Source organism: Echinops telfairi, unplaced genomic scaffold (assembly GCF_000313985.2).
Source record: "Echinops telfairi isolate 266 unplaced genomic scaffold, ASM31398v2 ScPeMD7_6273;HRSCAF=7185, whole genome shotgun sequence".
Classification (NCBI taxonomy): Eukaryota; Metazoa; Chordata; class Mammalia; order Afrosoricida; family Tenrecidae; genus Echinops; species Echinops telfairi.
In genome coordinates this window covers 1,671,605-1,693,593 of record NW_022110173.1, presented here as the reverse complement: position 1 = coordinate 1,693,593, position 21,989 = coordinate 1,671,605, and the positions used below count along the sequence as shown (strand labels likewise).

At 37.7% G+C, this 21,989-nt stretch overlaps 1 protein-coding gene across 1 annotated transcript in view; it reads right to left on the bottom strand.

Annotated features, from left to right (window-relative positions):
• The window catches only part of WNK1 (WNK lysine deficient protein kinase 1), a 154,769-nt gene that overhangs the window by 129,779 nt on the left and 3,001 nt on the right, over positions 1-21,989 (bottom strand). The window contains exon 3 of the mRNA XM_045295897.1: positions 21,719-21,982. Coding sequence (XP_045151832.1) covers positions 21,719-21,982 — 264 coding nt within the window. The remainder of the gene's footprint in view (positions 1-21,718; positions 21,983-21,989) is intronic.

Here is a 21,989-nt window from a genome sequence, read left to right as displayed (position 1 = left end):
TGGCAACAAATGTACAAATGTGCTTGACACAATTGATGATGTATGGGCTGTGATAAGAATTGTATGAACCCCCAATAAAAAGATTTTAAAAACAAAAAAACTGTATGGCATTTAAGTGCTCATTTTTAATTTTCTATTTCAGTTTTTATTAACCAAAAGAAATTGCAGCTTAACACATGCAACCTTTTCCTGTTCTATCAGATTAATGACCATGCTTGCTCTCCCATTAAGAGTTTTTCCCCAAGTAGTTACATGCTACTTAGCTTTTTATGGCACTTTTCTTTTCCCATTATGCTCAGTAGTGCATGCAACACATTACATTTGGGAATGTAACAGTCTGTATTTGGCAATGCATAGCCATGTTCAGATTATAAATGATAATTTCTATATTTTCTCAAATCATTTATATAAAGAACTTTACCTAACTTTAATAATTCTGTTAATGATTACCAATAACATTCCAGGTAATTCCAATAAAATTCCAAACATCAGAATGATAGAGCTATATGGCTATTACTTCTCTGACTTCTAAACCTTATGCTAATAAAACTAGTGAAAACCAAAACCAAACCTCACTGCCATCGCATCACTCTATTTATTTATATAGGGTTTCCAAGGCTGCAAATCTTTTAAGGAATCCCAGCACCTCATCTCTCTCCTGACATGCTGGTAGTGAAGTTGGACCACCAGTTTCTAGTTAAACAGCTCAATGCTTACTTGACGCCACCATGGAGACTCAAACTAGTAAAGTATATATTAATGCCAACAAATGCAGGGCTGAAGGGAAGCTCAAATGTCCTTCACACCCAAGGAGAAAATGTCTCGTAGATATTTGGGGGAAATAAAGTCCAATACTTTCAATCCACAAAACAAACCAGTTCATAAGGTTGTTTGAGAATTTTTCTTTAAAAATAAAAACAAAACAAAAACAGCTGGATAAATAAGGAAATAATTTTGGTTACACTCAAACAACATAAGTTTTATTACTTTTCCAACTTACTGCCATCAAGTCAATTCTGACTCATAGCAATCTTATAAGGGTAGAGTAAAACAGCTTAATGGTTCTCCCTTGGAGTGGGCTGGTGGTTTCAAACTGTTGGCCAGGTGGATCCCAGCTCAACATATAACCACTACCAAGGCTTCCTCACTTATCCAACAGTAAATTCTAAATCATTTATATTTCTAAAATTTAATGAAAGTAAGAGAACTTGAAGCATTTTCTGATGAAGATTATGGACTATAGTCTTCAATATGGGTTATACCTGAACAAATAATCCTTACAACTGCACCAATAAACATGATAAACACAGAAGAGACTGAAGTTATCAATGATTTCACTTTAATTGGATCCACAATCAACACCCATGGAAGCAGCAGCAGTCAAAAACATTAAACAATACTTGGGCAAATATGCTTTACAAAAGACTTCTTTCAACTGATTCAACAGCACCTAACAACATAAGCCAAAGATGTAAATTGGTTGGTGGGTAACTGTTCTTAGGCGAAATTGTTAATTTATTGGACACTAAAACAATAAGTGAGGCTTAAAATGCTTCTCAAACAACTATCAAAGTACCCACCACCACCAAAAAAGTATCCACCACCAAAAGATCTGAGTTATGTTTGAGAGTCAGATTCCACTACTTGTCAGTGAAAGGATAGAGAAAATTTGACGCATTTAAATTGTGGTGCTGGAGAAGAATATTCAACGTACCACGAATCATCAAAAGAACAAACAAATCTGTCTTGAAAGAGGTACCGGCACCATATTCTTTAGAAGCAAGGAAGGAGAAACTTCGTCTCACGTACTTTGGACATGTTATCAGGAAAGACCAGTCCCTGGAAAGGGCAGGCATCATGCTTGGTAAAGCGGAAGGGAAGAGAAAAAAGTGGAAGAATCTAGAAAAGATGGATTGACAATGGCTGCCAACCCCACGTGGTGTTTTCATTTTATTGTACATAGTCCTATACATTGGAAATGGCTTACTACCACTTAACAACAACAGAGAGATAGTCTTAGAAATCCCCAGGGCAGTTTTATCCTGACCTATTGGGTTGCTATAAGTCAGAACTGACTCAACAGCACCTCACAACAACAGAAGCAGCAACAACAGCAAATTAGATGCTACTTGATACTGAAGTTTAACAGCACCAATTTGTGACATCCACTGGTGGATAACAAATACTGCAAGTTGTTGTAAGCCAAAGTTTTCTGAGTCTGTGACAAAAAGAATTTTTAAAAGAACTACAATGCAATATTTATGTTGAAACTACAGAAGCTAAATATTTTACAATTTTTCATTTCTAGAAAAGTATTTGTTCAGCAAAACTTCTACATCTTTCTTCTGGTTGGCAGTCAAGTGCTTTAACCACACTTTGACACCAAAGTTCCTTTATTCTTGAGTAGGAAATGGGAAAAGCATACTAAGGCAAATGGGAAAAGCACACTAAGGCATCCCCTGCCCCACCTTAGTCAATACATAAAACAAAAGTTCCTCACAGAACTTTAAATGTATTCATTAAATCCCTTAACACTTGGTTTTCATAAGCCTCAACCACAGTAACACCATCCTAAAAATAAATCACTGCTTTAAAGTACTTTGACAATACCCCAAATTAGCTATATGAAATGCGGTGAATTAATGAATGCAAATCTCTGAGCAAAGGCTGAAAATGGAATAAACAATTTGCCTTTCCAATATTTTCAGCCCTGACTGTAAAAACTGTTGACAATGATCAAATGCACCAATTAGCAATTCCTAAAATTTTTTCTAACTACATGTTTGCTTTTGTGAAACAAAAATCCTAAATGATTTTCTTTTATTCAGAATTGAGAAAATAATACACACTCAAGTAGGAATAAGTGTTGCTTATCATGTTCTAACCTTAAAGTATAAAAATCTAAATAGATAAAACTGATGTGACATGTACATGTGACATACTACAAATCATCAAAAATAACAATAGTATAAAAACAACACAGTAACTTTTTCAACTTTCTAACATGGAAAACGGTTTTTGCTATGAACAAGAAAATTTTGTTTGTGCATAAGCAAATGTGGCGAAGAAAGCTGATGGTGCCCGGCTATCAAAAAGTATAGCATCTGGGGTCTTAAAGGCTTGAAGGTAATCAAGCGGCCATCAAATTCAGAAGCAACAAAGCCCACATGGAAGAAGCACACCAGCCTATGCAACCACCAGGTGTTGAAAGGGATCAGGTATAAGGCATCATCAGACCAAAAAATCTCACCATAGTGAATGATGGGGGGAGTGCGGAGTGAAGATCCAAAGCCCATAACTAGGCCACTGGAGATCCCCTTGCAGAGGGGTCTCGGGGAGGAGATGAGCCAGTCAGGGTGCGATGTTCCTAAATGTTTCCTCCCCGCTCCCACTACCATGACTCGAATTCGACCTTGCAAGTCTGGCTAGACCAAAGGATGTACACTGGTACAGATAGGAACTGGAAATCCAGGGAATCCAGGGCGGATGAGCCCGACAGGACCAGTGGTGTGAGTGGCGAAACAGGGAGGGTAAAGGGAGAATGGGTAGGAAAGAGGGAACCGATTACAAGGAACTATATGTGACCTTCTCCCTGGGGGACAGACAACAGAAAAGTGGGTGAAGGGAGACGTCAGACAGGGCAAGATAGGACAAAATACCAATTTATAAACTATCAGGGGCTCATGAGGGAGTGGGGAGCGGGGAGGGAAGGGAAAAAATGAGGACCTAATATCGGGGGTTTAAGTGGAGAGAAAATGTTTTGAGAATGATGTACATATGCGCTTTACACAATTGATGTGTGTATGGATTGCGATTAACAGTTGTATGAGCCCCTAATAAAATGTTTAAAAAAAAAAAAGAAAGAAAATTTTGTTTTAACATACAGTAAGATCACAACTATTAAAAATAGACACACATAAAGATACAAGTGTTACAACCATAAATAATACTTAACTATATACTGTACTACGATAGAAATGTTTATAACTAAGATAAAGCCAAATCAGCAGTTATAATCAATGACTATCAAAGGTCCTTATAAGAATATAAAGTAGGTCTCTAAATGTGATTAAATTACGATTAAGAGTTTGAAAAGTATTGTTATGGCATCTCAATATATTGCAACTTTAGTAAAATAAAGTAGCAAGTTTCACACCAACATCTTTTCACCCCTTTTTTGTATTTACTGTACAAAAAGACACACAAACTCCAGTTGCCAATAAGTTCTTTATGACTCATTGCAAACCTATTTGTGTCACAGTAGAATTGTATTCCACTGCTTACACATTGGGCTGCTAACCTCAAAGTCAGCAGTTCAAAAAAAAACACGAGACCGCTCCATAGACGAAAGATAAGGCTTTCTACCACTATTGTGAGTTGTCTCAGAAACCCACAGCAGCAGTTCTTCCCTGTCCTATAGGGTCCACTATGAGCCAGAATCTACTCTGTAGCAGTGAAGACTATATTCTACAGAGTTTTCAAATGTCTATGATCTTTTGAAAGTACATTGCCAAGCCTTTCCTTTGTGGAACCCATGGGTGGATTCAAAACTTTTAACTCTTCAATTAATAACTGAGTGCTTCACCATTTGTGTCATCTGGAACAATGAGATGACAGGTAAACAAAAAAACAAACTCAATGCCACCAAGTCTACTCCCACTCACAGCAACGGTATATAGGACTAGGTAGAACTGCTCCTCAAGTTTCCCAGAACAGCCTCATGTTTCTCGCATGGAGCAGCTGGTGGGCTTGAACCACTGGGCCTTGAGGCTAATCACCTGCTGAATGCTTAACCCATTGTACCACTAGCATTCACTGTACAGGTACAATTATTTTGGAAGAATTTAATGTAATTTAGTAGTTGAAAAACAAAACAAAAACCAATGCCATTGAGCTAATGCCGACTCATAGTGACCCTATATAGGACAGGGTGGAACTGTCCCTGTGAGTTTCAGGGACCCTTTAAGGGAGTAAAAAGCCTCATTTTTCTCTGGACAAGTCGCTGGTCACTTCCAACTGCTGACCTTGCAGTTAGCAAGGTGTATTCAATGGGCCGCCAAAGTTCTTAAATTTTGTAGTTAAACTGTATATAGTCTAAATATTCTCAGTAATAACTGACTTCTAACATGCTCTTGGCAATAACTAAAGTACTCAAAGAACAAAACCCAAGATTATCATTTCTAATCCAGATATGCTGTTAAATTACAAAAGACAAAAATTTAAAGATATGGATCCCTGAGGGGAAGAGGAGGACTGAACTTTTATTAAGGTTGACAGAAACTTTTAGACACTGAAATAGGCAATGTTTAACCACACTAAAAAAACCACACTCAAATGAGTCTATTACAACTCATAATGGCCTATATATAGGGCTTGGGGGATTGCAAATCTTTGCTAGAACAGTCTCTTATTTTAATGTCACAAGGTTGGACATGTGAAGAATACTGACATAGCAAATGTTCTCTTACCTTAGTATGGATACCAACTTTTACAAAATTCAGTTATTAAAAGCTCCACAAACAAAAAAGAAAAGGCTTTTAAAGACCTAAATTTCTGTGCTCAGCAACAGCCAAAGAATTATGGCTTACGAAGGGTACATATGAAGAAACCACAAAAAGGAAGGTGCTAAAGATACTTTTAAAAAGGAAGTAGTAAACTAGCTTACTGCAACATCAGCTCTTTTACAGCATTTTATTTCAATAGAATAGTTTAAGTCAGCAGAGAGTAACTGAAGTATGTGTAGACACATGCAATTTTATATTCTCTAGTAGCCACATTTAGGAAAGTAAAACAAAACAAAACAAAACCACAGGTAAAATTAGTATTATTAGTGTTTACCCAAAATGTAAAAAACATATTCAACAATGTAATCACGATCTTAAAAAATTGAAAGTTCACATCTTTGTATTGTTTTCAAATTTCAGTGTTTATTTTATACATAGCACATAACAATTTGAATGCTAAATTTTCCAAATGAAATAATTGATATGCATTTAGATGCTATAAAATTTAGTCAAATAAGTATATTCACAATATCTAGTTGCTCAAATTAGACCAGGTTAAAAAAATTCCACTGAATGTGAGTTTTAGAAAATTAATCAAAATAAAATTGAATAAAATGTAAAGTCTTGTTCCTGAGTCACTCTAGTCACATGTCCAGGGCTCAAGAGCCACAGGAAGCTAGTGGCAACCATGAGCAGCAAAATCTTAAATGTTACACACATTGAAAGCTGACTAACTGAATACAATCCCTAGAATAGTTTGGTATCAAAATGAATGGAGGTTTCTTCTAAAGCTGGCCCTCACACAAAGAGAATAAACATAGTGTGATGCACACAATGTAGAAAACAGATGCTATCCAAAACAAACAAAAAACCAACCCTTTGAAAATGAAACTTAATACTAAAACATCAGAATCATAATTTATCTGTATTAACAAGGAATGATTCTGAATGTGCTGTGGGAGAAAAAAAAACACTTCTATTATTGCAATCTTCTACAAAGTAACAAAACTCAGGGTAATTAAAAGTCCCTTGAAATTAAAAAGCTGCATCACACCTCCAAATGCAGTGGCAGAAAGAATATAAAAATGCAGGGAACTCAAACATAACAAAAGATTGTGAGGACAGCACAGGACTGGGTAGTATTTAAGTTCTATCGCACAGAGGATCGCTTGACAATTTAGAGAGTTCTGCTGCCAGAAAGGAAAATGCCAGAGCAAGAAGGGTTGGCACCCTGCAGCAGGAAGAGGCCTGGAAACAATTACATACAAGGGCATATACAGGTGGGTTGTGCAAATGTATACATCTATTTATAGTGAGTTTTTCAGTCTTAGATAACTCGTTGCTGTTAAACTGATCCTGAGTCAAAGCAACCCTGTAGGACAGAGCAGAACTACCTGCTCCTTAAGGTTTCGTAAGGGTCATCTTTATAGGCGCAAATTGCTGGTCTCTTACTCTCCTGTGCAACTAGCTATTGGTGGGGTTTGGTGCTTAACCACTAGGTGCTTCACTGTGGCAGAGTGAAATTTCTTAATATATATGTGTTTTCTCAATCCATGTCTCTCTCACCAAATGATTAAAAAAATAAAATCACAAAACTCACTGCCATCAAGTCCATGCCAACTCATAATGACCCTATAGAGTAGGAAGGAACTGCAGCTATGAGTTTCCAAGACTGTAACTCTTTATGGAATAGAAAGCTCCTTCTTTATTCCTCAGAGCAGTTGGTGGTTTAGAACTGCTGGCTTTGCAGTTAGCAGCCCAATGCCTAATCACTAAGCTACCAGGACTACTCTAGCTTCCCTAATAAAGCCCCCTTCATTGTATTGTCAATGAGTTGTGTGGCCACTAACACATTATCAGACCCAGCATAAAAGTAAGGTGCTGTGGGAATGACCGATTTGTGTCAAAATAGGAAAAGGAAATTGGAGGGTGGAAACAGGTCTGACCTCTGTTTCATGGTAATAAGGAAGTCAGATATGGCCAGCCCTCGTTTACCAAATACACCTAAGAGAATATAGAGAAAAAACTAAGCCCATTGCTCAAACTCAAAACTCACTGCCAGAGTTGATGCCAACTCATAGTGACCCTGGAGGATAGGGTAGAACTGCCCCATGAGTTTCTGAGACTATAACTCTACAGGAGTAGAAAGCCCCAGCTTTCTCCCTTGAAGTGGCTAAGGGTTTGGAATTGCTGGCATTTGGGATCACAGCCCAATGTGTAACCACTACACCATCAGAGCTCCTAGATATCAAGTCAAAAATTATCCTTCACAGACCATTTAGGACATGGTAGAAGTAACCCCATAGAGCTTACAAAGGTTGTAATCTGTACACAGTAGCAGATCATCAAGTATATTCTTCTGTGAAGCAATGTTAAGTTCTACCTACTGACCTACTCAGTATGTTTAAGGACTGTGCCACCAGGGCTCCTAATCTTAGCAAAGATATAACTATGGAAACAGGAGTATCTATATTGAATTAGAATTGGCTTTAAATATAAAGAAGTAGATGGAAAATAAATCTAAATGCATATACGCATGTACAGACAAACCTGCGATTCCCAACTCTCCACTGAGAGAGCCTGGAAACAGCAATAACTCAGGACTCATTAGCACACCTGGTCCCAGATCTTGTTTCTCAATTACCATACTCCTTTTTCACTAAAAAGAACCAGGGATCCTTGGAAAGAATGGGATTCAGGGATAGGGTAGGAAAAGAATATGAAGAATCTGCAATATCTTGTGCAGAATCTGAGAAAGAAGAATAGAGACCTGAATATAACAAGGACACGGGATGCAGCTTGAAGGGGCTTCCACTGGCCAAATCTGAGAAAATTGTCGCATCTTAATTGATTTCAGAGTAAACAGCTTTTTTTTTTTTAAAAGCAAACCGGAGTTAAAGTAAGATTACGAGAGATAATGACTTTATATAATATTTTGTAAAACACTGGTTGTAGAAGTCATTTTTACTGATGAAAAGACAAATGTTTAAAACATTAACCTAAGAAGATATGCACACAATAAAGACTTGTGAAATCCTGAAGCAGTGGTATTTGGGGTGTTATGGCCATTTTACAATCAAGATTCTCATCACAGAAATCAAAGCTATGTTTTAGTCTTAGAATGCTTGCCAGCAACATCATTATGGTCTTCCACTAATGTCTAAATGAAAACAAAGAAACTGGTACAGCAGCAACAGACAATTTCTTCACCAAACGTAAAAGCTAAACTAGCACCCTTAAGTGGGACATAGTTAAGCAGAACAAGTATGTTACAAAACTGGTGCTTTTACAGTGTGCCACTTAGTGGGTTCCCACTGAGAATGACCCTAAAGGACAAGGTAGAAACCCTGTAAGGTTTCTGAGATTGTTCTGCTAATGAAAACAGCCAAGTCTTTTATTATCTGCTCCTGAAGGCATCAGTAGGTTGAAAGCAACAACCTGAAACAGTTATCAACTAAGTGCTTAACCATTACCCCACTAGCACTCCATTGGTTGAAAGACTGTAGTTTTCCAGAAAAGAACAAAGTACCCAGAAGCCGTCTTCTTTCTTCTTCAAAAGGATACTTGACCTTCTGTTAAATAAATGAAGCAAACAGGCACCTGGAAGAAAATGTGCTGTAGTTAAGGTGCCATAAGACTATCTACAACACAACCCAAGGGTACAACACCAGGTTCATTTTGGAATTGATAAAAGCTGTCCCAACCCATAGTATTAAATAGCACTGAGATAAATAAAAAGAGCCCTGGTGACATTGTCATGTAAAGAATTACTGTGCTAACCTTAAGGTTGATGGGACAAAGATGGCTCTCTGCTCTGGTAAAGATTTACAGTCAAGGAAACTCTAAGGCAGTAGTTCTCAACCTTCCTCATGCCCCGAATGTTTAAAACAGTTCCTCATGTTGTGGTGAGCCCCCCCCAACCATTAAATTATTTTTGTTGGCACTTAATAACTGTCACTTTGCTACTGTTATGAATCGGGCAACCCCTGTGAAAGGGTTGTTCCACCCCCAAAGGAGTCAAGACCCACAGGTTGAGAACTGCTGCGCTAAGGGGTCATGAGTTGATGGTAGTGAAGAAATCAGAGCTAGAGGAAGTTTGGAGAAGTATGCAAATATGGCCAAAAATCTTCTAGTAGTAACTGAGGTTCCCGTGGCTTTCTTTAGCTTTAAAGTTTAAAGCAAGCAGAAGCTGCATGAAAGACTTTGAAGGCTGTTATCAAGAAAGTCTCGCCTCTACCCTGAAGGGACAATAAAGGGAAGGATAAGAGCCTAAATCTAGATCTGGGAATGAAAGAGGGAGTGTGGTAGCTAAACATGAAAATCCCTCCAGATCTAATCACAATAGGCTCATTTTGAAAAATCTGTCATTTTTTTTAATTTGTCATATTTTAAGTCATATTTTCAGGTGGCATCTAGTGTGCCAGATGCAAATTAACTTTGGTATAATAGGATTTGAGATTGACCTCAGTGAACCATTTAGTCTAAAGAACATCTAGAGACAGGCCTATAGGATATGTTTATTAGTTTGTGTTGGTAGACATAAGCAAATAACTGATACTAAACTGATGAAAAGGTCATAAAGGCTATATACGTCTATCACTTCTAAAATTTAAATGATCACAAATCCTAGAGATTAATAACATATCATGGCTTATCTTTGAAAAAACATCTCAGGAAAAAGAAAAACATCTTAACCTCAAGCCTATGTCTTTTGTAACCTGATGCTACTCAACAACAAATACTAGTCTTGAAATGTTTTCATCCAAATAAAATACCTTAACGAAATAAAACAGCAACAATCTCAGAGGGTCACATAACATCTTACTTACACAGTAAAGATACAACCCAAACCCAGAAAGCAAGAAATGCCTGAGCAATACGAGTATGAAAAAAGTTCAAGGAAAAGTTCTATTACCTTGTCATTCTTTTTTTCCACAGGTTTTTTCAAGCCCCCTGAGACAATATACTAAGGCTCATGAAATTTTACTCTCATACCTATTACTCTTGATAGTTCAAGAAGAAAATGTCAATTGTCTGGAAACTGGGAGGTGAACCAAAACAAGCCAAACTTATTGCCATTGGGTCAATCCCAACTCACAGTGACCCTCCAAGACACGACAGAAACTGCCCCTGTCGGTTTCCAAAACTGTAACTTCTAAAAAGAGTAGAAAGACTACGCTTTCTCCCGAGGGGTGGTTTCAAACTAATAATGTTGTGGTTTGCAGCCAAACACTTAACCACGACACCACCAGGGAATACCTTATTCCCATAATCCAAAAGAACAAATCATCAAGGTGATTCCAACTCACAGTGATGTTTAGTTTTCTGAGGCTGTAAATGTTTATGGAAAACAATAGACTCGTCTTTCTCCCATGAAGTACCCTTGCTGTCCAACAATTACCCAACAGCTCTATAAGGGTTTCCAAGTGCCACAAAGGGTTTCCAAGGCTGGAACTCTACCAGAGCAGACAGCCTCTTCCACAGAGCAGGAAGGTGGGTTCAAACCACCAATCCTCCACTTAGTAAATACCTAACCCACACTACCACCAAGGCTCCTTATTCCCATAACAACACTAAATAAATTAAACTTCCAAAAGGATTATAAAATATTATATAATATTAATGAGAATTCTATTTGGAGCTTGTAGACAAGACCATGTTATTATCAACTACATCGATTCAATTTCTATCCTATGGAATTCTGATACACATTAACTGCTTCTGCATGGTCAGCAGTTCGAAACAAACACAGGTCCACGGATGAAAGACTGGGCTCTCTACTCCCATAAACAGATACACTCTGGGAAAACCACAGGGGGTTGCTATGAATCAGCATTCACTTGATGGCAATGAGGTCTTTAAAATCATTATTGTTATGTTGAGCCCACCCAACTTGTTGAGGGCCTTTCTCTTATCAATACCCCGATGCCTCTATGCCCCTCTACTTTGGGACTGGTTTCTCCTGACAATGTCCAAAGTACGTGAGACAAAGTCTCACCATCCTTGCCTCTGAGGAGCAGTCTGTCTAACTTCTTCCTAGACAGATTTGTTTGTTCCTTTGGCAGTCTGTGGTACCTTCAATGTCCTTCACAAGTCCCACAATTCAAACATATCAATTTTTCCTTAGTCTTCCTTTTTCAATGTCCAGTATTCACATGCATATGAGGCTATTGAAAATTCCATGGCTTGGGTTTGGTACCCCTTAAGCCCCAAAATACCCTCTATGTTTTTCAACACTTAGGTCTTGTGCAGCATTTCTACCCTGTCCTATAGGGTGGCTGGCTATGAGTCAGCAACGATTCAAGGGCAGTGAGTTTGGTTTGTTTGAGTTCATTTTTGTGCAGCAGATTTAGCCAATGTAATGCATTATTTAGTCTTTTTGACTGCTGCTTCCAAGAGCACTGATTGTGTATCCAAGCAAAAGTTAATCCTTGATAACCAATCTTTTCTCCATTTATCATGATATTTACCTCTTTATTGTCCAGCTGTGAGGACTTTGGTCTTCTTTACATTGAGTTATAATCCAAACTGAAATCTGCAATACTTGAACTTTATCAGCAAGTACTTCAAATACTCCTCACTTTTAGCAACTGAAAAACTCAAGAAAATCCAAACTCACAGCCATCAATCTATTCTGACATATATTGACTCTAAAACCTCATCTTCCCCTTAAATAGTGGTGGTTTGGAATTGCTGACCATACAGTTAGCAGGCCAGCCATATGCACAACCCACTCTACCCAAAACCATAAGCACATCAAAAAGTTCATTTAATAAGTTCTCTATTCTCCTTTTTTATAGAATCTACAGATGTACAATGTTAGACTAACAAACCATTTAAGTAGTTTTGTTTTATGCAGTGAACACATAAAAAAATCTCAATGATAAATACAACTGATAAAATGATCAAAAGGACTTAAGAGTAACTGGGTGATGCAGAGGCTCAAGTGTTCAGGTAACAACCAAAAGATCAGCAATTCAAGCCCACCAGCTGCTATTCAAGAGAAAGCAGAGGCCAGTCTGCTTCTATAAAGATTCACAGCTTTACAACCGCCTAGGGGGCAGTCTAGTATGTCCTACAGCAGGGGTCCTCGAACTTTTAAAACAGGGGGCCGGTTCACTGTCCCTCAGACCCGATAGAAGGGCGGACTATAGTTTTAAAAAAATATATGAACAAATTCCTATACACACTGCACTTATCTTATTTTGAAGTTAAAAAAAAAAAAAAGGATGGGGCAAAAACACCCGGCCGGCCGGATAAATGTCCTCAGTGGGCCGCATGTGGCCCCCCTGTCTTACAGGGTCATTTTACACAGAAATCAACCCAATGGCAGTAGGTTTGGTTTATGTACTCAGATGCTAACCAAAAGGCTGGGAGTTTGAGTCTACCCAGAGACATACATCTAAGAAAGGACCTATTACCTAAACAGTAAGTTCTCAAATCCCTTTTGAACATAGTTTGATTCTGAAATAGTCACCTCGAGTTAAAACAGACTCAACAGTAACTTGGTGTGTTTTTTTTGGTTTGTAGTACAAAGAACAAGAACTTAGATACACCGTATGATCTTAAATTAAATACCTTAGTCAGTTTGATCATAACATAAAAACATGAAAATATCTACTTTATACTGTTGTAAGGGTTACAAATAATATATGAATGCAGAGAACATTGTACTTGTCACCCAAAAAAAAGACTTCTTTGTAAGTAGGTAACTACTCATGTCTTTCCAAATTGATTGGTAAAACTATTTTACAAACATACTTAAAGATTAGTCCCGCATAAAATGTTGTACAAAAGTTCATTTTGACAACATCCAAGAAAAGATAATGCAGTACTTTCTTTGTAATGGACTTTTATTTGTATTTGAATTGTTTTCAAGTACAGGAATTAGTTATCACATACTTACACACACATACACACACACACACACAACACCATACTAGCATGCTAGTATGAATGCCAGAGATTATAGGAGAGACACTGTTAAAAGAATCGGCACATTTCTCTGGACGGATTATTCCTTAAATTTTTGACGATTCTTGAAATAAGTGGATAAATGATATGAAGTATGAAATTTTAGTTGGGGTGAAGTGAACAAAGAATGACTAAAACTGAAGTGTAATTAAATTAAGAGTAATTAAAATAGATAATATGGTAGAGAAAGCATATGAAATTTAGTTCAATACTTCAACTTTTAATGACCTTTCCTCACTCATCAATCCATCTCATCCTTGATTTCTCCTTATCCAATCTTCCTTGTCCCATATTCACTCAAACTTGTCAAAATTAAGTGGCTTACACTTTTAATATCTCTACCTGAAGACCTTTCTAAACCACTCCCTTAAGCCTACTGCAATTTTTCTACATTTCTAAAACTATAAGATCACCAAATAGCTAAAAGCAAATGTGACAATGTTAACCTTTGAGATAGTTAATGTTTATTGTGCTAACCTGGCCAAAAAACACATGTGGGGTTAATTAAAGGGTGGAGAGATAAATGGCTTGGTGAGCCTTGCCTTTATAGTTCTCGGGTCTCTTGCTTTCTGATGGTCAGACCAGGTTGCAGCTGCCTTAGCCAGTTCCCTGCTTCAGCTGGCAAGGCTCACTTCTTGCAAGACGTTCCTGAGGAGAAGTCACATAGATCTATACAGCCCTGGGTGCTGGAGCAGCTGTGTGGAAACCTCTGCCAGCGCTGTCCTCCTGCAGTCAACATCATTGTGTGTGTTTTGTGCGATGGAGGCGGACTTTGTGGTTTGGTGTCGAGACATATGGGTTAATGTTGGACTTGTGGGCTTGGGCAGCACTGGATTGGGCTGTTTTCTTGATGTGCACTTACCCTTTATATAAAACTCTCTCTTACACATTTGAGTTTCTGTAATGTACCCAGGCTAACACAACCTGTTAATTTTGCATGTATATGTTTGGATAGCAGCTTCTTTCTACCTACACTGTACTTACAATAAATTTTTATTCTTAATAGAGGATAAATTTTAAAAATGCTAAGAAGATACAAAAGTACCATTGTGAAGAACTAAGCAAGTGAACTCTGTGGTATTTGAGTTATATCTCAATAAAATTGTTACTTAAAACAATCCCCCTCCCTGCCAAAACAAAACAATAAAACCAACCTAAACTCACTGCGCCATGGAGTCAATGCTGACTCACAGTAACCCTATAGGACAGAATAGAACTGCTCCTGTGAGTTTCCCAAGATTCTGTTTTCAAGAGTAGAAAGCTCCTCTTTCCCCCTTGGAGCAGATGGTGGTTTTGAACTGCCGATCTTGTGGTTAGCAGCCCAACTCATAACAACTATCATGGGTCCTTACACACAGACACACACCAAAATATCCAAGACATTGTAATAGAATTTTCTGCAGTGATGGAAATATGAACATCCAATATGTTGTTAGTCACACACGACTATGTGGCTAATGCAACTGAGAAACTGACATTTAAAGTTTTTATTTAATTAATTAAATTTAAATAGCCACACAGATAAGGAACAACACAGAATTCTTCCCTAACAACACAGAATTCTTCCCTTAATTAATCAACCGTCCCTTAATCAACTCAATGTTCCACTTACATAATCCTATATTTTAATGGCTGAATAGCCAAATACAATTTCAGGAGCCATAATACTACTCTTCTCTCCACTTCTATTCTACTTCTTAAATCCACCCTCCACAATTAACTACTAGGTAAATTATACCTATCTGCTACCTTTCTTTCATGCTAAATTGTATTCTCTTGGTAAGCAGCACCACCACTTCTCAAGTTTTCTGTTTAGTTTAACTGCTGGGCTCTTTTTACTTGCCCATCCACTATTTGTTTTGCCCTGGGACCATTACATTCTCTCTCCCTGGACGATCTCATCTAATTCCACATTTCAACTATAACTATTACAGATATTTGTGAATAATCCATTTTTATATCTACCTATTCAGACTTATTCTTTGAGTCCCAGTAATACATCAGCTATTATTCAAATTTTCCTATATTTCACAATTACAATAACTTAAATGACAGAGCCCTGGTGGCACTATTGGGTAAGTGTTGGACTACTAACCACAAAGTTTCTCTGTGGGAAAGAGAGTAAGTTGTCTGTTCCCATAAAGATGTACAGTCTCAGAAACACTAAAGAGTAGTTCTACTCTGCCTATAGGATTGGCTACAGGTTGGATTTGGTTTATGGATGGTACTTCAAATGCAACATGTTAAACTGACTATACCTCTACATTCTCCCTCCTTCAAAAGAACCTTACCCTTTCTTATTATTCTCTTCTTAAGTAGCTAATATCACCATCTATCACCACATTCTAATCCATGTTTCATTTTTCTTATAAACACTAATTAATCACTAAATCCTGAATATTTTTATCTCCTAATTATCTTAAGATTCATTCCTACATTTAAGATTCCATCCTAAAATTACCACAATTATAACCCTAAAATGATCTCTTACACAATTTCAGCCTAACTAATCCCCATAATTGTTAGTTGACTTGAGTACACTCCAACTCAAGACAACCTTACGAAAAATGTTGCCTGGTCCCGTACACCTTCACCATTTGAATCCACTAGGGATGCCAGAATATATTTTGAATGCCTTCGTCCTTAGGAGCTTATCTTTTAAGAACATTCTGTTAGGATCCATAGATTTTTCAAAGGTCAATTTTGGGAAGCAGATTCCCAGGCCTTTCTTTCTAGTCTGTCTAAGCCTAGAAGCTCTGCTGATGTCTGCCTACCATAAGTGAGCTTATTGATATTTGAAAATACTGGTGACATAGCTTCCAGCATCATAACAGCATGTAAGCCACCATAATTACTACTAGCAAATTTGACCAATTAACATCTGAGTACAAGGGGAAGAAGAGAGCTCAAAGACCATTTAAAAATGTTATTATCTGTTAAATTTCCCTAATTTACCTTAATTCCCATTAGCCAAAAAAAAGATCTCCTTGTTATCCCAAGCAATCAATTTACCTAAACCTATCAACAATTATTTGATAAGTTTTATCTCCTAGCATTTGGTCTACACATTAGTCTGTGGTTAATTATTTTTATGTATTAACTGACACAAGAATAAACTGACAAAAAAATTTAAAAGCCTGACAGCTAAACTTTGGCTGCTCAAAAGAGATCTACAGAAATAACAGTATCATTTTAAAAGCTAACCTGAATATGATTATTACACCAGGCATATTTCAAAACAGTAAATCATTTTTAATTCTGGGACAAGTTTTATTTGGTAGCTTAAAAGGTGATGGCTAAGAGATTTATCTTAAGGTTTTTTTGTTGTTTATTTTTACCATTAAGCATAATTTATTTAATAACATGACAATCTTATACATACCAAGACTCAAATCACAACACTAAAAGAAGTCTAAATTACCATACATACTCGTATATAAGTCAAGCTTTTCCAGCACATTTTTAATGCACTTTTTGTGGTAAAATTAGGTGCCTCGGCTATATTTGGGTTGGCGTATACTCGAGTATCTACTGTAATAAACGTTAAGGTGGAGATATTGTATGATCAATTGAGTGAAAGCATAAAACCAAGGAAATTACTGGTATTTCTCCTTTCATGCAGAAAGTTATCAATAGCCAATCTTTTTTAAAACCATAAACAAAATTAAGCCTGCTACCTCTCAAAGGCACAGACCTCTTACAAATATAAATAACCTCAAGAAGAGCTTCAGACAAAAAGTTAAAAAAGTTGCTTCCTCCACCCTTTTAAGGATTTGATTAAATTCCTAAATTGAGAAATGAGAAATAGCCTAAAAGCCCAACTTTAATAAAGTTTAAAATATTCAATTAACTTGTAGTAAATTGACAATCTATGTCTATCAAGATGGCTTTTCCAAAGTACCTTTGTTATAATATTCTATTAAACTGTAGGCAAACTCTACAAATAGTTGTACATAATTAACCTGCTCTGCACTAAAAGAGTGCAAAGAATATGAATGAAACATCAAGAGCTACAACTATTTCTAACTTAGTAACAGAAAAACAAAAAACTTTTGACATCTATTAAAGTATACTGAGAACCAATTTGAGTTCAAATTGTTCAAAAACTTACTCCACACAGTATGTAAATGATTTCAATTCAACTTGAGAAATACTATAAGAGTGACACATGGAATCCACTAAAAGGGATAAAGGAGACAAGACAAAGAGCTTAGCAATCCTGGAAATAAACCATTCAGAAAGATTGGCATTTGAAAAAGTGACAGGTTAGCAAGTTAGCAAGTTAGGCAGAGGGCAGTTAAAACCAAGGAAGTTGAAGTTATCAGTAACAACGTGTCCAAGAGTTAAATGTTCCTGTAAGAAATGTTAACAATAGTAAACTTTTGGAAACAAGATTAAAAAAAAAAAGAAAAATCTTCATGGATACCCTCAAAAGGAATGTCTTAAAAAGATACAGCACCTTAGTTAATTGCTAACATGTGTTAAGCTCTGCCCTACGTGATATATATATTAATTTACTTAATTTTCACAACAATATAAAGTAAGCATGTCTTTTACACATATTTTTAGAAAGGAAACTGTGGCACACAAATCACCCAAAATGACACAATGGTGTAGCCAAGCCAAGATATTAATGCAAGCAATCTAATTCTTTAACTACTATGATATACTACATACAAGAGATGCTCTATTTAAACATAAATTCGGGTCATGCTTACTATCACCTATTTCCGTAGGTCAGACTGGTTTTATATTTAATTAAGGGCAGGCACAGCAAAGACCCATTAACTGCAATGAATCTTTTCATGGCATGCTAACATTTTCAGAAATTATGAATATGGTATAACCATTATCTAAAAAATTTAAAATTACCAGAAAACCCAATCCTTATGGAATTCTTCCATAAGGATTAACTATCATGAGGCAACAACGATTCCTAATTTGCTTTACTCAAAAACAGCCACTCTTCACAAGTTCTTTTATTGGGAACAATTGTGGTACTAAAGATCAAGAAAAAATGGTAAATAAAAGGAAAATGAAAATATTATTAAAATCTCTGACACTAAGTGGGAACGGTATGATTGGGCGGGGCGGGGGGTGGGGGGGGTGTCAACCTAAACCTAATCCTCAATTCCTAGATCACACTGTTATTTCTTACAGCAAAAAAATCTACATGTATTCTTCTAAATCAAATCTTACCTAACTAAACTCTAATTCTATTCTGCCCTATTTGAAAACTAAAAAACCAAACTCACTGTAACTGATTTGACTGAAACTCAGAGTGACCCTATAGGCCTGGGCAGAACTCTCCCTTTGGGTTTCTGATGCTCTAATTATTTGCTAGAGTAGAAAGCCTCATCTTTCTCCTTTTGAGCCGCTGGTGGCTTTGAACTGCTGACCTTGCAGTTAACAGCCCAATACATAACCCACTAGGCCACCAGAACTCCTTTCTGTCTGATTTAAAGGGAACATGTAATTATTTCAAATAAGTTACCAATCAAACAGTTTACACTAAGGTAAAGTCCAGTAGTAGCATTTCTGTACAAGGCAAATGAGAATTAAAATTAAGCCACACCATATGCCTAAAGCCAGCCAGAGAAATCTACATCTTATTTCAAACAGTTCAGTTATCCCTTTAGATCTGTGGTATCAAACTATTACCTTGGTAGTATTTATTGAGACTTGAGGCTTATTTGAATAGACAGCTGTGACTTATTTGAATAATCTGTGACTCAAAAATAAACTGGGCAGAAAGGAGTTTGATTTGCACTCCACCCTCACCCATCCCCTCAACCCAAAAAGCACATTTATTTCACCATTTGAAATGATAAAATCAATAACCAAAACAGAAGCCTGATATTTGTTACTGTTATAGGACTAGATTTCTCCAAAAATTTGGCCTTCATTTTCACCCCAAAATAGTATTGTTTCCCTTGAGACTTACTTATTAGCCATCTGCTAGACTTCTATACTTTAACATGTTCCACACTCTTAAATACTAACCAGTTTTAAATTGTTTTACAAACCTAAGCAAGACATATACCTGGCTCTCTGATTTTCAAGTTCTTATCAAATAAGCAGTTTGAGAACTTCTACCTTTAATATACCAAGATTAACTCGGCAAGTAAACACAATACTGTTTCCAGTCTAGAACATGAACATTATATTTTATATGGATATGCATATCATATGTATATCAGAAGTACACATTTAGTGAAAAGGGCTTGCCTTTCTTCCCACTGCTTCCGTAATCCTTTGAAACTGGTCCTTCTTTATCCAAAGGCAAAGGCTGAAAGACTTTATGAAGCTGTAAGTACCATGGGGAAAAATACTGCCCCAATTACTGTTACAAAGAATTCTTGGACTAAGATGTTCACATTTTAGAAACCAAACTGAAAAGGTGTGGTTGCCAGGCCAAATGACATATACAAATTTTTTTCATTAAACCAGATACCACTCAATAAGGCTAGGACAAACTTGACTCCATAGACAAATCCTGAATTGGTTTTAAAATACTCTGCAAGATCAGAATTTCCTTAGACAGATAACTAAAAATCAAGAGTCACGAGTTCTAAGGAAAAAAAAAAAAAAAGTTTAGTCAGAGCTTAGTGTGACATTAGACAAAATTGAGTTTTTTCCTATGTATAATTCACTCCAAGATAATAAAGTATCAAAAAAAAATCCCTGATGACAAAGGAAAATATATTAGTTACATTCTGAAAAGTCTTAAAAGTGAAACAACTGAAAATAACAAAATTAACCCATAAAGTGGCCAACATTTACTTAGGTGTAATTTTAGGAGACTCTGTATAAGAGATGAAAGGGAATTGAAAAAAAAAAAAGAAAAGGTACCTATTCAAATATGACCTTACAGATGAATTAAATTCCAGGATCAGCAGCCACCAGAATCAGACTTAAGTTTCTGAATATGGCAGATGATCAGGGAAAAAGTTACAGTTAAACAAGTAATTTTTCAAAAAGTCTGCCATCTTCCCAACTCAAAATGACTATAAAATGAATGAGTAGTTTTTATTTCACAATGCCTTGGAAGTTCTATATATCATTAACTCTAACACTTTAGAATGTATTATGTTCTTAACAAACCTGTCAAGTTTTTAACGTTTACTTCCACAAACTGTGTTCTTTCATGTTAGACATGGCCTTGGTTGTTTAGCAGCTCACATTAAAGGGTTAAGTGTCAACACATTAGCTCATGGATAAAATAAGTCGCTAGATCAGTTGGTTACTTTCACATCCTTATTTCAGCTGGGCCCATTTCTTGGCAAGCAGCATGGCATTTGTCATGTAGAGTGGGAGCTGACTTGCCCATTCAGTGGAGCACTCCTTCTCCCTAGGCTCACTTCCTGCTGAGGAGAGCCAAGCTGCTACTACTGGTCAAGCAAGAAGAAGCAGGCCCCATTCAGCTGTTTGGACCTAGGATATATTTTGTCAACCAGAATGACACACCAGGAAAACCTCCCTGAGAAGTTAAAAACGGAAACACTTCGACTCCTTTGGACTCTTGGGAAAGTTGAGCTTAGGAATTTTTTTTTAAAAAAAGGAAGACAATGATGGTGACATTCCAATTCTCAAAGCACTGACACACTTGTGTACGGGCACTTTTACTATTCCCCAACAGTAGCTGAAAACAGTCGTTTGCAGCAATCCTATCAGATCATTGCCAGCTACCAGAAGGCTGAGGAGGTGGAACACTAACATTGATTGTGCTTTTCCCGGTCCCAAAGTCTCCAACAGGCTCGGAGTAGGAAAGTGTGGATTAAATAAGGCTTTGATATTAAGTGCCTGTGCAACAACTAACTAGGACATCTACCCAGGAAGGTCTTTCGAGAAGATAGCTGTTAAGCACCTGGTTTAAAAAATACACCTAACCTCCCAAGTGGAACAGCCTCGAACACACCAGCAGCAGCTCCTCTCTGCGAAGCCTGAGGTGACATGACACTCCCCAACTTCCCCACGAACTTCATGTTTCTTGCCAGACATGACAACAGCCACAAGGAGAGCGCACGTTGGGAAGAAGGCATTCACCGTCCCCTTCCTGGGCCCAAACCCCTCTGGGCACCAGTCAGCCTCTCCTGCTCCACCTTCCCCTCGCGGCACCCTGTGTCCCCTCCAGCAGTGAGGGGGCCCTGGAGATAGTGGCCGAGGCGCGCCACCCTCGGGGGTGGGGATCCCCCCACCCCCACCCCCCTGGCCACCAGCGACCACCGGCGGAGCTTTACCTGCAGTTCACACCAGGCGACCTCCACCGTGGTCTCGGTGTCCAGCCCTTTGTAGACGGTCTTGAAGGAGCCCCGGCCGATCTCGATGTCGAACTTCAGAAAGCGGCCGTCGTTGGACATGCCCACGGCCTTGGTCTCCAGCTCTTCGATGTCATCCTGCTGCTGGTTCCGCTCCTCCGGGGGCTCCCGGGCGCCGCCGCTACCACTGCGCCCAGCGGGAGCCTCCTCCTTGCTGGCCCCCAGGCTGGGCTGGGCGGCCAACCGCTCGGGG